At 35.9% G+C, this 12828-nt stretch overlaps 1 protein-coding gene across 1 annotated transcript; it reads right to left on the reverse strand.

Moving 5' to 3' along the window:
* Nucleotides 1–1131: 1131 nt before the first annotated feature.
* On the reverse strand, nucleotides 1132–5665 carry LOC146467330 (C-type lectin domain family 4 member G-like). The gene is made up of 3 exons (XM_085126127.1): nucleotides 5597–5665; nucleotides 2568–2646; nucleotides 1132–1775 (listed from the first exon to the last, which is right to left on the reverse strand). Exons 2-3 carry the CDS (start codon nucleotides 2632–2634, stop codon nucleotides 1363–1365), a joined length of 480 nt encoding a protein of 159 aa, XP_084982253.1. The 5' UTR covers nucleotides 2635–2646; nucleotides 5597–5665; the 3' UTR covers nucleotides 1132–1362.
* Nucleotides 5666–12828: the final 7163 nt, after the last annotated feature.

Raw genomic sequence — 12828 nt, forward strand, 5'->3', positions numbered from 1 at the left:
CCAAAAACGATCATCTTTAGTTAGAAAAACGATTCCTTGACTAGCCATGACAATAAATGAACTAGATGTCCAGCACGAATAACTCGAAAATATACAAAAGGGTGCGATTTGCACTCTGTCTTTCTTCCGACTCTTGTAATCGTTCTCAAACAAATGATTTGTTAAATGTTACAGTAGGCCGGCGGTCCCGTTCGAGGGATCATCGCGTATGCGCTTCGCGAAAAAACCAATGGGAGAGTTGATGAGCTGATTTTGTTGCCTGTTTACTTAAATGTGAAACGAATAATCTAGATGGACGTATATGTTTAACAATTATTCCACGAGCGTGCGTTGGATATGAGATGATAGCTAATGAGGGGCGTAGAGCGAGCGCCGAGTTCGCTATAATCATCTCATATCTAGCAAACGCGAGCGGAATAATTGTTTCATTTAAAAAAAATCAAGACATATTGCCAGATCTTGCTGATTTCGCTTTTCAAGAACAAGCAAAGGACAATTTAATGGTCGTTATTTTTAGGGCATGGCCGCTAAAAGCCAATCAAATTCCCGGAATTGTCGTTAAACAATGATCCATTTTTAATAATTGTAGATATAAGTCGCTTTAAACGTAGCCTGAACGTAGACTTAAAAGGCCAAGGAACGCTAAATTATTTCTAAAATTTTTAAAACACCTCAACTCACCCTGTATAAGAGGATGGTCCGTTTGTCAGAATTTATAATGTTTGGGATGTTTTTGGCGGTTTCATTCAAAATGTATGCACAAAAAAAAAACGTAAGGACTGTTAACAGAATGTGGTAATTTTTTTAAACAGGGAACAAGTAACCCTGTCCGCGTTTCAGCGAAAGGAAAAATGATCACAAATTAATAATTAATAAACTGAATCGAAGCCATTTTCAAGCACTTTGCTTTGTTTATATTATCACTGGTATCAGTCTACCATGACAGCCGGCTACGCGCGTTCTATACGTACTGCACAGTTTGTTTTTTTGGCATAACACCCCATTTTGTATATATTTTCTTAAATCTTAATAATTCAAGCTTATGGTTCATTTCGGATACAAATTAAAACTTAACGTTGCACAGACAATGACGTTTCCCAATTGAACGTGCATAGAAATTTTTTGACCACGTAAGTTGCCAACACCACTTTTATTTTTCATTCACCTTAAGCAAGTAATTAACATAACTTGGCTATGTAAAGAGCGCATGCAACGCTCTTAAATATGTCGTGCTTTTATTGACTGGTACAGCGGTAGAAACCAATAGACTACTTTAACATGGTCACGCTACTTTTAGCTTTCTATAGTCCTATATATGCCAGTCAGGTTTGCAGCTTTCTGGTTAGCAATGAACTGGTCACCTCAACGTGGCATTTCCATCTTACAAACAACACCGGGGGTGACTTCCCAGTCACAAGGGGCATCATTCCACTTTCCTCCTACATTCCAGTACATGGCAACACAATCCTCGCGCCCTCCATTGTCGTTGGGTTCTCCAGAATTCCATGCGTCATAATCTAATGGGGTGCCGTCAACCCATTTGAAGCTCCCGTCAGCCGTTCGCTGGAGGCCAATCCATGCACCCCAGCCTGGTAATCCTGCTGTCTTCTTTACCAGGTCGAAAATAAACTGGTTTTCATGGGCAGATCTGATGATGGCGATGTCTCCTTCCATTTGCTTACATTTGTTCCGAGCATCGCTCATTTTTCGAAATCGGGTATTGTCAACGTAATAACAAGCGGCTTCACTTGAAACCCATTTAGGTGGACAACAACCTGAATAAAGAGAAGGTAGAGAGAGAAAGGAAGCCATAAGCTAAAAATTGATATCACGCTCGCGAGAAGTCCTAGGTTATTAAATACTGATTACAATGATTATTATTCTCACCAATAAAGATTTACCATTGCGAATAGATGCAAAAACGAGCGATAAAAACCGAGGCTTCGGTGTCACGATAATAATAATAATAATAATAATAATAATAATAATAATAATAATAATAATAATAATAATATTTCAAACATATTTATATAGGATTGCTGCATTAGTTTTGAGAAGAAAAAATAAAATAAAAGGAGATCACAAATATTCTAGGAGAGCAACAATAAAAGGAAGTTTCAAACAGTTATAAATTCTAAGCATTATTAAAAAATTTTGCTCATTTGTAGAAAAAAGCGCGCGTGGTGCATTCTAAGTTAACTTTGTCCAAAATAAGGTCATCATTATTTTTAGTTTTGTAGTAGTGAATGTCATGGTTTCTCACATTAAAATAATCAAAAAGGTATCAGGGAACTCTATTTGAAATGGTATAGAAAAAAAAAAGTTCCTTTCCACAATAGCTTAACCCGACAGCCCTCAACATTTGCTGGCTGTGTTTAGCACTCACGACAATCTTGCAAAATTAGCCTTTTATTTTTTTCGAAATATTTCACATGAATGATAAGATTTAACTGGTGAAAACGGAAAAAAAACCTGCTAGTACTGAAATTAAAAACCACACGGAAATGAACGACATAAGAGTGATATTCTGTTATATAACGTTAACCACCACGCGACCCTTTACGAACCCTCTGCTTCCATCATCAGAGACACAAAAATAACGCCAAAAATGAACACTGCTCCTTTGATAGCCATCCCTGCCTAATTCTGTAAAGAAAAATGAAGAAAGTATTCAATGGCCAAAGTTAGGAAATTTGTGATTGCATGAGGCTAAAAAATGTAAAAAGTTGTCAGTATTTGAACTCACGTTGGACATTATGTACATGCATGTGAAGATAATTTGGCATTAATGAACAAAAAATGCAAATGGGAAGAATGTGTTTTTTTTGCGAATGGCTAATTTACCTTAAAAGCTGGCAATGTAGAAAAAAAACTTAGGACTTTAAATGAAGTAGTGCTTTTAGTAGTTGCCCTTCTGGCAAATCTGAATTATTGATATACTTAGCTTGTTGAAAAAAATAACTCCTTTTCTCGTAATGCATGAAATAATCATATTATTTTATTAGCAAAAATTTTATTTTATGTCTGATATAAATCCCCCTTCACTCTCCGTAAGAAACAAACTTTGCGTGAAATGTGTCATTTTTGTCACAATTTATTATGGTTTGGATTTCGCACTCCAAATATTACAATGGTCAGTCCGACCATAAGTGCCTTATTTTAACCTGCGAATTATGGATTTGAGTCTTACTTCAATTCATGCCTTTCTCCAGACCAAGGTGGGACTAAATTAATGTAATTTTATACATAAGTTTATTTCTGGGGGCATTGGCTCTAAAACACAAATTGTTTGGGTAAAATTGCAAATGGTCCAAGTGCGCTGGATAACTAAGACGCGAACAACTCGTCATTTCATCGTTTTCTTTCCTCTTTCTTTTGTTAATTTCCCCTGAAAATCAAAACGTGGAAAGGAATTCGCAGGATAAAAATTCGCTTGGAGAAATTATAGCATTGATGTGAACGGTTCAAGAAACAATATGAAAGCAAAACTTTTCGAATTATCGAGTTTTAACCTTTCGGCAACTGAAGAGCTCCTTCTCTGACTCAGAAACTGTAGATTTAAACCCAGAACAACACCAAACATTTCCGGTAATCTTACGCCATATGTTTCAGTCGTAACATAAAAAGTGAAACTTCTCAATCGTTCAACTTACCAAGCTTTGTTTTCTGAAAGAGACTGTCCTATCTACCGGAGGTGTTTGTAAAGAAGGTTTGGCGTCGATAATTAGTACAACATGTCTGAAGAGACCAATTATTTTGAAAAATTTTCCTTATTCAATATACATATTTATTATCAACACGCAACCGGCGGTGCTTGGCAAATTAAAGCAGATGACAAAATTTTGCAAAAATTGTGAGAAATTATGAACAATGAATACTGAGTGTCACTCTTTTAAAGATGATTCACGGTAAGCGCTAGTGAAGATAGTCGGAAAGGTTGACTGCACACTTGTGGAAATGAATTGGTCATATTTTAAAAGAGTGGTGGAGTTAGCACTAAAATCAACTCAAACTCCCTTTTTCTTTACACGAAAAGAACGGAACTCATCATCAAGATCTTGTAACTCAGTATTGGCAAATAGAACTAGTTTAAGTGATGGGAAAGAAACCAGGACTTAAAACCTAAGCAGACCAATTTGCTTTTTAGTCAACGCGAAATAACATAGAAGATCAAATAAGCTTCAGTATCCTTTGGGCAAACCATTATTATTGCCCATTAAAGCGGTTGCGTGGAATCACTTGAGTTAATTTAAATTATTCGAATCAGTCCAATTTAAAACTAGCCGAGGAATGCTTACTTCTTAGCTTGTGAGTTTTCTTTTTTCAAGAATATGGCAAGAACTTGTTTATGCGTTTGGTTCATTTCTTTTGAACGCTGATTTATTAACAGTCTCAAAAGGTAAACGGTTTGCTAAATCAGTTTTGTCCACAAGTGACAAAATCAGCACGATAGTAAAATTTACGTGCAAAAACTCATCTTTTGTTAACCTATATTTGCCAGAAAAAATACTGAATAGTCTTTAAACACTGGCTTTTGACTCTTTTTCGGGTCCAAAACGATTCAGAAATTGACAAAATACCTAATCCGAATTTCGAAATGCCAGGTTTCATTTGCCATCATAAGGTCCAAATAACCGAAACACCGTAAGTTAGAACTGAAATGACAGGAAGACAGAACACCGCAAAGACCCCGTACGGCTAAATTTTTAGTAGCCGATTTTCGTGTTTTCCGAAAGGAAAACACACCTTTTCTGAATGGTAAATCGAAAGAACAACTACTAAGGAATACTCAACAGTTTCGAATGCAGAAATCCCAGAAATAACGGCTAAGAAATTGTGTTTCGAGTGCAATTTGTTGTTTTATCCAGGCAACGAGCTGGCGGACATCTCAAATCATTATTCAGGCCATGGAATTTCTGCGAAATTTTCGAGTTCTTATGAGAATACAACAGCCAACAGTTCGGATTTTAGCGTCAGAACCTTTATTATTTTCTACAATTTATTACCTAATCGGTCAGTGTAAAACGTAGACTACCGACCGGGCGTAAAAAACGGACAGAGGGTAAAATTTAGACTAGGAATATACAATGCTTACAATATACTAGCTTGTACTATGCTAGAGCTGTAAAGCAGTAAACTTTTTCTTTGGCACTTTCATGTGATACTGCAGTCCTTACTTTCAAGAAAGGCAATGAAATCGTAGCGTCTCAAACCATTCAGATATTGGTCAGTGATGTTTTGCGAAGTGCATACCGTTCCATTTTTATTTAATTTTAGTTTTCAGAGGCAGCTACCAAGGACAAAAAGATGATTTTTTTTAAACAATGTATTACTACCGCTGCTGTTTCTTATACCTTTTTAAGCCTTTCAGGCGAATTTGTTTAGTTTGATCCGCTCAGGACACTACATACAGGAGCATTAACTATTCCGTAATTAAAAAAGACAGAGGTGAATTTTGTTCTGCTTTTCTTACCCCATTGACACTGAAAAATATTCTGGAATAATTTTTGGTAGGTTAGCTTTTCTGAATCCAGACTTGTACACAGCAATAAGGAAACACGTCTTGCATTTTATAACTTCTAATTTCTCAACTTACCAAGTGCGGTTTCCTGAGAGTGATAGACCTAACTGCTGGAGGTTCCAGTCGGGAATAAAAACTTTATTCTGAATCTGTCTATGTTTAACATTCGTCTTTACTTTGAATACCAAATTAGCGATCTTTGGCAGATTAAGGCAGCTGTTCAAAGAGAAAGGCCTTAGTGTGAATAATTCATACAATTGTCATAGTGAACATTAAAGTAATAATGAAGAATTTATTCTAATAATAAAAAGATAAATCGAACTTCAAAGCTTATCCGGTTTAACTAGGTAACAAGTGAATGTAATTGAAATAATGTAGAGTAAGTAACAATGAACCATAAAATAATGAATTTATGATTGCGGGGTTTTATTATTTTCTAATAAATTCAATACTGGCGTCTTTAATTAATGACACGTTCTGCCGAGACTGAAATCAAGTTCTTTGATCGAATGGTCTTGCTGGCATTTAAACATTACATTTTACAAATGAATCATTTCAATTTTATTTCAAAATGCTTTTGAAAATCAGGAAATCCAAAATTAAGCCTTTGCTGACCGCTTTGCTTCTTCAAAGCGACGCTAAGTAACATAGTGGATCAAATAAGTATGGGTATCCTCCAAACAAAGTTTTTAGCTATTAAAACAGTCGCGTGGAATCACTTGATTTAATTAAAAATTATTCGAATCAGTTCATTTTAAAACGACGATTGATCACAGCTTAGCTTAAGAGTTTTCTTTCTCCCAGAATATGGGAAGAATTGTTTATGCGTTTGACAAATATGTTTTAAAAGCTGATTTATTGACAGTCTCTAAAGGTAAACGGTTTGCTTAATCAGTTGTGTCCACAAGTGATAATATCGGCACAATAGTAAAAATGTATGGGCAAAAACTCCTCTTTTGTCAACCTATATTTTGCCAGAAAATACTGAACAGTCTTTAAACACTGGCTTTTGACTCTCTTTCTGAGTCCAAAACGAGTAAAAAATTGACGAAATACCTAACCCGAATTTCGAAATGCTAGGTTTCATGTGGCACCATGAGATCCAAATAACCGAAACACCGGAAGAACTGAAATGACTGGAAGGCAGAACACAGCAAAGACGCATTTCCCTCTCATTTCCCTTCCTCTCCCCTCTCTTCCTTAATATTTAGTCCTTGTTGAAGAACAATTCAAAAGGACCGAAATGGTGTTCACGGTTTGTGGAGTGGCGCACAAACAACTAAAATTTCGACTGGAAACAGGAATGCTTCATTATTGAACAATAACCCTGAACTTTGCCTATTTGTGCTAGCCAGACAACTCATGTATGGTCACTCGCGCAAGTCCAAAGCGATCATCTTCACATAAAAAAAAAAGGATTGCTTGACCAACGATAGTATGAACAGGATGTGTAACAAGAATTACTTGAAAACTATACAACACTATGCGATTTGGCCCTCTGCCTTTCTTCTGAATCCTGTAATCGTTCTCAAACAACTCACATAGACGATCCTGTTCAATTAATGAGAAACCAATTGTAGAGTTGACGAACTGATTTGTAGTTGTTCGCTTTAATGTAAAACGTATAGTGGACATGAAGAGTGGGGTAGGAGCTCGTAAAGGTTAGCGGTACAAAACAGCAAAAGTCGATTCCAGCTTTAATGTTTTTTTCGCTTCATGTATTTACAAGATTCGAAACATTTTCAAGTCCATCGCATTCCATGGGCTTGAGACATGAAATTTCCTTTATTCGGACAGGTTTTTCTCATCCTATAAATTAATTTACTTTTCATGATCATAAATAAAGGCGCTCATTTATATTTAGATTTTAGAATGTTTATTTGGGGAAATTGTTTTACATAGGGCTAACATCACTATTTCAACTTTCAGGAAGTGTTTTTATTTTATTTTTTCGTTGATTTCCTGAATAAAATATTATATTATTTTATGTTATGATAATTGTTTTATTATTCCACACACTCATAACACTTATTCAACACATTGATAACAAAACACAGGTTTATAGCAGAAGAACTGGAGGCGATCTTTATTTGTCAAAAAAAAAAAAAGAAACCTGTATCATTTTCAGATTTTCCCCGCGGACCGGCATGAATGAAAGCGGCAGCCTTGTTCAACTTTGAAATCGAGAGCGTTTTGCATCAAATTAATAATTGAGTACTCGGTTACTGGTGCGCCAACCACTCTGGCAAAACTGTTCCACAAATTTCTGGCCTCAAAAGGATAAGCTAAAAGCAAACAGTATTTTGAAGCTGCGAAGGATTTTTTGTGTCAGCCAGGCCGAGCTGAACAGACTGGAAAAGCTTTTCAACGATTTCTCGGGTGAGTGTTTCTTTGTTTACTACGCAAGCAATTTCACGATCTTCCCTCGGTGTTTTGACAAACGCATCCTGTGCCCTTGTTCCTCGCAAGAACTCTCGAGCTGTTAAGATACTAAATGTTTTTCCTGGCGGCTCTAATGCTTCTTAGAGTAATTGCTTTGTATTCCGTCTATCTTCTTGTCTGAATAAACATCGTTCTCGATCAGTCTCTAGAAGAGCTTGCTTAAATCACAACGAGATAGCTCGCTAGCTTTTCTCGTTTTTTTTTTTTTTTTTTTTTTTTGTCAATAATAAAAACGTAAGGACTGGAAATGAGTCTGCTCTCGAGCGAAAACTGCTTATATTGGTATCATAATAATAACAGTTAGTAAAAAAATCGTTTTCTCCTTAAATTACGTTCCTTTTGAATCACATTCTGTTTCTTATAATTCATGTTTAGCTTTCTAGATAGTACTTTAACTTTTATAAGAAATAGATCTTTTTTTTTTTTTTAGTCGCGGTTTGGTCCTGTTACCAGTAAACGAAAATTTTCAAAATAATCGTTCGTGAAATAACAATTTCGTACATGATATTGCTTCACGTCTTGCATGACTATATCATGGTAGTTCTTAATTTTAATTTGACAGTGTATTTTTTTTTTTTATTTCGATAGCTATAATATGTGATAGAGTTATAGAAAATGACGTGCGATAAGAGCCTGGTTTTCAATCTTTCAGTGATCAGAAATTTTGTCATGCTCTCCTCCTTTTTTTCCAATTAATCGTTTTTGTCATGGCGGCGAAACACCAAGGACATCACCTAAACAGTTGCCGGTGCTATGGACGCTAAGTAATGACAAAGTACTTTAGGTTAAAACTAGTGATTTAATTTTGGAAAAGAGTGCATGACGTCTTTTATATCATCCACTAAATTAGAAAGGGACAGGTGCGTTTCAAAGTAATAGCGTGATCCCTCAGTTTTATCACGCTTCGTAAGAGACGAACTTTCCATGTAATGTTTTACGCTGCAGTTTTGGTAATATAATATTGCGAATAGTCCAAGTGCGCTAGAAGGATAGAGCACAAACAACTCGTTATTTCATCGTTTGCTTTCCTTTTATTTTTTGGTTTGCTTATGTTATTTAATTGCCACTGAAAATCAAAAAATGGAAAGGCATTCGCAGGATATAAATTCACTCGGAGAAATTATAGCGTCCAAGCGGAACGGTTCAAGAAACAACATGAAGGCAAAACTTTTCTAATTATCGAGTTTTTACCTTTTCGCAACTAAAGGGCTCCTTTTCTGACTCAGAAACTGTAAATTTAAACAAAGATGAAAGCTAAGCATTTCCAATGCTCTTACACGATATTTTTCATTCATAACATGAAAGGTAAAACTTCTCAATTGTTCAACTTACCAAGTTTTGTTTCTGAATAAAGACTGTCCTTACAACCTGAGGCTATTGTCAAAAATGCTTGGGCTCGATAAAGTACAACAAATCTCAAGAGACCATTTTTTTGTCAAAATAATCTCCTTATACATATAAATATTTATTGTGAATACAGAGTTAGAAATTTTTTAAAGATTCAGAAGCTAAAACAATTCTGAAAATAAAAATTAGAATTTTTAAGAATTTTAAGAAGTTATGAATAATGAATACCGAGTATCACTCTCTTGACTAATGGTAAGCACTAGAGAAGGCATGGAAGATTCAGTCGGAAAAATTGACTGTACACATGTGTAAATGAAATTGTTGCATGGAAAAAAAGTGGGGGAGTTGAAACTAAAATCAATTCGAAATAAATTGGACAAGTTTTAGTGACCAAAGAAAGTCTTGGTTTGCAAGTTATGTTGCAAATTAATGAAATACTTAAAAATCATTTTAAGGTTTTTGTGATGGAAAGGAAATCGAAATTTATAATTTCCAGCGAAGCAATTTCCTTCTTAGTCCAAGTGAAGTAGCATAGCAGATCATGTAAGTTTGCTTCACCCTTCAAACAAAGTATATTACCCGATAAAACGGCCGCGTGGGATAAGTCCAATAAGTTCATTTTAAAACTAGGATTGATTACAAGAGTTTTAATCTTGAGATTTTTCTTTCGATCGCCCATAATATGGCACGAATTATGTATGCATTTGGCTCATTTGTTTTGAAAGCTGATTTATTAACAGTCTCAAAAGGTAAACGGTTTGTTTAATCAGTTGTGTCCACAAGTGACAAAATCGGCACGATTGTAAAAATTTACGTGCTAACTGAAATTCATCTTTCTTAACCTATATTTTGCCAGACAAATGCTGGAAATTTTAAAAATTGTGCCTTTGGCTTTTATTATTGTTATTATTTTTGGGTTAATAACAAGCCAAAATTTAAAAAGAAAAAAATGCCCGATTGATATTGAAATGTCAGAAATCCAAATTACTAAAACACCGTAAGAACTGAAATGACCGGAAGGCAGAAAACCGCAAAAAAGACCCCTTGCTCTCCCCTCTTTCCTACCCTCTCCTCCCCTCCCTTCCTTTAACATTTTGCTTGGCTGTATATGTCAAATCCAAAAGGACCGAAATGGTGTTTAGGGTTTTTGGAGTGGCGCCCGGACAACTAGTCTTTCGACTGGAAACAGAAATGCTGCATTATTGATCATTAACCCTAAACTTTGCTCATGCATTTATTTGTTAGCCAGGCAACTCATGTATGATTACTTGCGCGATGCCAAAGCGATTACCTTCAGTTAGAAAAGGGAGTGTTTGACCAACGATAACAATAAATATACTGCATGTATTGCACTTATAATTCGAGACTATACAAGAATTGTAGCCTGCGAGCAACAACAAAAAGGAGATAGGATTCGTCTGCACTCTGGATACAGCAATTAATATTTTTCTTCACCCCTACTGACGTGTTTAGGCTAGATTCATACTATGCCAGGCTTCTCGAAGAAGATCCCGAGTTAACAGTTACCAGTGTTCAATCACATTGGAAGGGTAGAAAGCGAACTGAAATAAAAGTTAAAACCTTTAAGAGCCGTTGTCAGTAACTTTCGAGAATCCGGCGACAGAAGCGAAAATTCGAATTTTTTTTTTATTTGCCCAAAAGACCCTTTTGGTGAACTATTTTCAAAAATAATATTCAAAAGTTCCAGCGAATTTTTTTTTTCGGCAAAAATTAGGAAAGTTCGAAATCGGCCTCAACGTGCCCGATGGCTCGATTGAAATTATGCAAATAAGTACATTTTCAAAACTCTCGTTCAAGACAACGCAACGTTTTCTCAAGTTGACACTTTCACAATCGTTTTTACATCCCTTTTGCTTGCTTCCAAACTATATTTTATCTCGACCTGAACATTCTTTCATTCGAAGTTAGCAACGTAAAGAATACAATGTTTGCTATTTCTTAGATAGAGTGATTTTAGCCATATTTCAGATGACCATATCATCGGGGGTATACGAATATACTGGTAATGAAATACCTGTTTTGAACGGGTAATTTTTCTTATTTATCATGTTAAAATATTTAGTTTGGCCCGTGGAAAGCGAGCGCGCTAGGTCGAGATGTGTGGAATGCACTTTGACACAATTCGCCATTTCAGCACTTCATGTTCCTCCTGTAACTTTGCACGTGTCAATACAGTTCACGGAAGCTTTTAGATAAAAGCCAAGGTCTCTGGTTTCATTTCATGCTTTAATACACGTAAATAACAAGCTTTAAACTTGAGAGCTCCCCATATGAGCATTAAGTCATCAAATGATTCGTTTCAGGTGAAATTTTCGAGTTTATATTGAGCCGTTCAAGTGAGATGAAAGAGCCGTTCCCAGGGAAACAACTTGAAATCAGTGAAATTAATACCATGTCTCTCATATCATGCTACACTTCCAAACTACCGTTATTTTTAAGCTAGAAAGTGTAAATGCTCCCTTTTTGGGTGACCTAAAACAGAATTTGCCTTAAATATTACGAATAAAGTCCACTGCAATAAAAAACTGAAAAAATCGCGCACCGACGTAAACTGTAAACATCAGCCGTTTCTCAACTCGCCACATGGGTGAAACGCGTCCGTTATTGTTTTACCTCTGTATACATTTATAACCAGAAAGTAGAAACAAAAATTCTTCTCTATGCCCATCTGTATAAAAACACTTGCCAACGAAGCTTTTGTTTTTCTGTGTGTTTGTAGAAAATACTGAAGAATAGTGCAACATTGTTACTGACTGCTTGACTCATTTAATCACAACCGGAAAACACGACTGAAAACTAGATATAAAAAAAAATGCTCTTAATTCTCTCCAATCGTTACTCACATTATATCCGGCGATATCACATCCCAGAGGCAAGGCTGAAAGTTGTCTCAAATTCCGCATATTAGAAATTTAAAGTTTTGAACAACGCGAACAACTTCCATTGCGTGACAAGTGAACTGTGATACGCAAGCGCGCGAAAAGCACAGGAACAAGCTATGTCAACATTTGCGCTTGTGATGACAGTGCGAAAATAATTTTTGAAATTACAAGAAGAAATTAAGACAAGTCAAGGTCTGCAAGGTATATTTGATTGCCGGATTGAAACGAAATTCATGTATCCCCCGGGGGGGATTTTACGGAATTCTCATCAACAACAACAACAACAACAACAACAACCTTTATTTTCCTCAAAATAAAGCCGAAATTAACTAAAATGAAAAGTAAACCAATCAAGAGCTTTCGAGGTCTCGATGCGGTATTTCAATACTATCCTCAAACAAAAAGCTAATATATTTAGGAGAGTAAAGTTTTTCTTTCGCCATGGAACCTCTCCGTGCGGATCGATCAAGCTCAAAAAAATGCGCAATATTTGCAATGTGTTACGCTTAATCAATGCAAAAAGGGCGTTCGCTCGCACCTATACAGGCACAAAAGATCCGGCCTATGAAGAAATTCAAGACGAAATAGTGTTGTTGCTAGAAAGGGCAGGTAAAG

The sequence above is a fragment of the Pavona decussata genome, unplaced genomic scaffold (genome assembly GCF_977016875.1).
Source record: "Pavona decussata unplaced genomic scaffold, jaPavDecu1.1 SCAFFOLD_137, whole genome shotgun sequence".
Lineage (NCBI taxonomy): Eukaryota > Metazoa > Cnidaria > Anthozoa > Scleractinia > Agariciidae > Pavona > Pavona decussata.

Excerpts from the sequence above, each read along its gene's own strand:
- LOC146467330 (XM_085126127.1), bottom strand. The coding sequence starts at position 2,634 with ATGGCTATCAAAGGAGCAGTGTTCATTTTTGGCGTTATTTTTGTGTCT. Across the intron at positions 1,776-2,567 it reads TCTGATGATGGAAGCAGAGG|GTTGTTGTCCACCTAAATGG; the intron begins GTTCGTAAAGGG and ends CTCTTTATTCAG.